General features: G+C 42.9%; 1 protein-coding gene across 1 annotated transcript in view; it reads right to left on the bottom strand.

The window, feature by feature from the left end:
* LOC308366103 (protein mono-ADP-ribosyltransferase PARP4-like) overlaps positions 1-1228 on the bottom strand; it is a gene marked incomplete at its 5' end in the record, with an annotated part of 30161 nt that extends 28933 nt beyond the window's left edge. The window contains 2 exon segments of the mRNA XM_080839739.1: positions 528-723; positions 1103-1228. Of these exon segments, the coding sequence (XP_080695865.1) occupies positions 528-723; positions 1103-1228 (322 nt within the window).
* Between the last annotated feature and the right edge of the window lie 1020 nt (positions 1229-2248).

Genomic DNA, 2248 nt, shown 5'->3' with positions numbered 1-2248 from the left:
AAATATCCAAGAGCAAACTCATCCCTCCGTACTCTGCCATTGCCAAGCCTGACTGCTCATACAGCTTGCACTGCAAAGACAGTTTAAGCCTGACTGCAAATACAGAATGCACTGCAAAGAGCGTTTCAGCCTGACTGCTTATACAGTGTGCAGTGCAAAGAGCGTTTAAACCTGACTGCTCATACAGTGTGCACTGCAAAGAGAGTTTAAGCCTGACTGCTCATACAGTGTGCACGGCAAATAGAGTTTAAGCCTGACTGCTGATACAGTGTGCACTGCAAAGAGAGTTTAAGCCTGACTGCTCATACAGTGTGCACTGCAAAGAGCGTTTAAACCTGACTGCTCATACAGTGTGCACTGCAAAGATAGTTTAAGCCTGACTGCTCATACAGTGTGCACTGCAAAGAGAGTTTAAGCCTGACTGCTGATACAGTGTGCACTGCAGAGAGAGTTTAAGCGAAGAGCGATGCCTGGCTATGTCATACAGCAAGTACTGCTAAGGGAGTTTATGCCTGGCAGTTGCATACCTGGTTGTATGGTGGGTGCTGGGTAGGGTGTGGGGGTCACAGGGACCAGGACATGCTCTATGGTGGGTAGGAGGGCTTTCTTCTCCAGGCAGGCCTGCACGTATCCCAGGCCCACCACAGGGACCTGGTGCTTCTGAGCACTCTGCTGCCGGTTGCTGCTCAGATTCCCCAGGCTGCTCACCACTATGAAACTACACTGTAAGGTAAGAGATATGAGAGAGAGACAGACAGGGAACTTTCAGACTGATAGATTCAATTATTTGACAGTTAGAAGACTTAACACTGTTTAAATTGTCAAAACAACAACAGAAGTATAAACATACAACAGGTGGTTTTGTCTGTAATTATTTCCAGTAATGACAATGCTCATTATAATAACTGTCATGGCAAGAAGTTTTGATAACATAACAGCGTGCATCATTGGCTGATTTGAGACAGAGAACACATGAGAAGTTTCACAACAATTACTGATCATGATGACATAGGTCCTGCTTGTTTATATAGGCTAAGGGGGGGGGGGGGGGTAACACGTTACACAGCCGTTTTGTTTGTATGGCCACAGAAAGAGGCCGGACCTGCTTGTTGACCACATAGGACAGTCTGCCCCCGTTGTCTATAACTGCCAAACGGACTTTCTGCTTCTCCTTGAAAGGCAAATTATTCAGTTCCAGAACCACGACGCAGTTCGTGAAAACAGCCATTGTTCTGCACAGAAATAGTCACAATCACAGTCAGATTCAGAAGAAAGAGATACGATCAAATAAAATAACACCGTGTCGTTGTAAGGAGTAAGTAAGATGTGAAAACATTCAGCAATATAGCGTCAGACAAACCAGCCTAACTCATAACCGAGTTCGTGCACACCACGAATAGGCCAATTGCACGTACTATGCTGTCAGTCGATACAACAACATAACGTTATTATATACATAAGAAATGTCTTTACCAGAAGAAAAGAATAGCCCAACTTCTTCAAACCAGGTTTCAAACCAGGTGGCCAGCTTTAAAACCGTGAGAACCCTATGCAATTTGACAGGTAGGAGCCCAGCTTCCTTGTCTTGTTGCGGTAAAGACACTCCCCCTATGATTCCGTGAAGTCACAACAATACCCTTCTGTAGCCTACTTTTGTGGTTTGGTAGAACCACATCTAAAATGACACCGGCTGAGACTGTGTCGACTTGTAGCATATTTTCACACTTTCATATCTTGATAGGTATCCTATTACATGTTTTCACCATGAGGACACTATGTTTCATTTTTGAACAATAATACATACTTTTTGACAAATATTTTTGTGAAATGTGGTGTTCAGGTAACATCAAACAGTACATATATGGGCTCATGGTGTTCAGGTGAAACCATGTATAAAATAAAAAGGAACAAGAACATGCCCCTAATAAAAATTATGTCTGGACTCCAAAGCATGGCAAAGTCCTGATTGGTGCTCCTCCAGCAGGTCTGTGGGACTTGCTATGCCTTCTTGCCCTCGTTGGTCAGTAAAGCGACTGCTTAGCGCTGATGTGGCGCCTTCATCTTGACTATTCAGCGTCTTGTGCATTCATTTTCAAACATTTATATCATGATACAATATGTGGCTAAGGAGCTAAAACAGAGACTTTAAGTGTGCATTGAAAAAAACTAAATCGACATTAATAAAATAAATAAATGAAAAACAGAACATTGGCATTCATATATTAGTATTAAAATTAACTTTGGGCAC

Source organism: Sprattus sprattus, assembly GCF_963457725.1.
Source record: "Sprattus sprattus genome assembly, chromosome: 5".
Lineage (NCBI taxonomy): Eukaryota > Metazoa > Chordata > Actinopteri > Clupeiformes > Clupeidae > Sprattus > Sprattus sprattus.
This window is presented reverse-complemented; position numbering and strand designations above follow the sequence as displayed.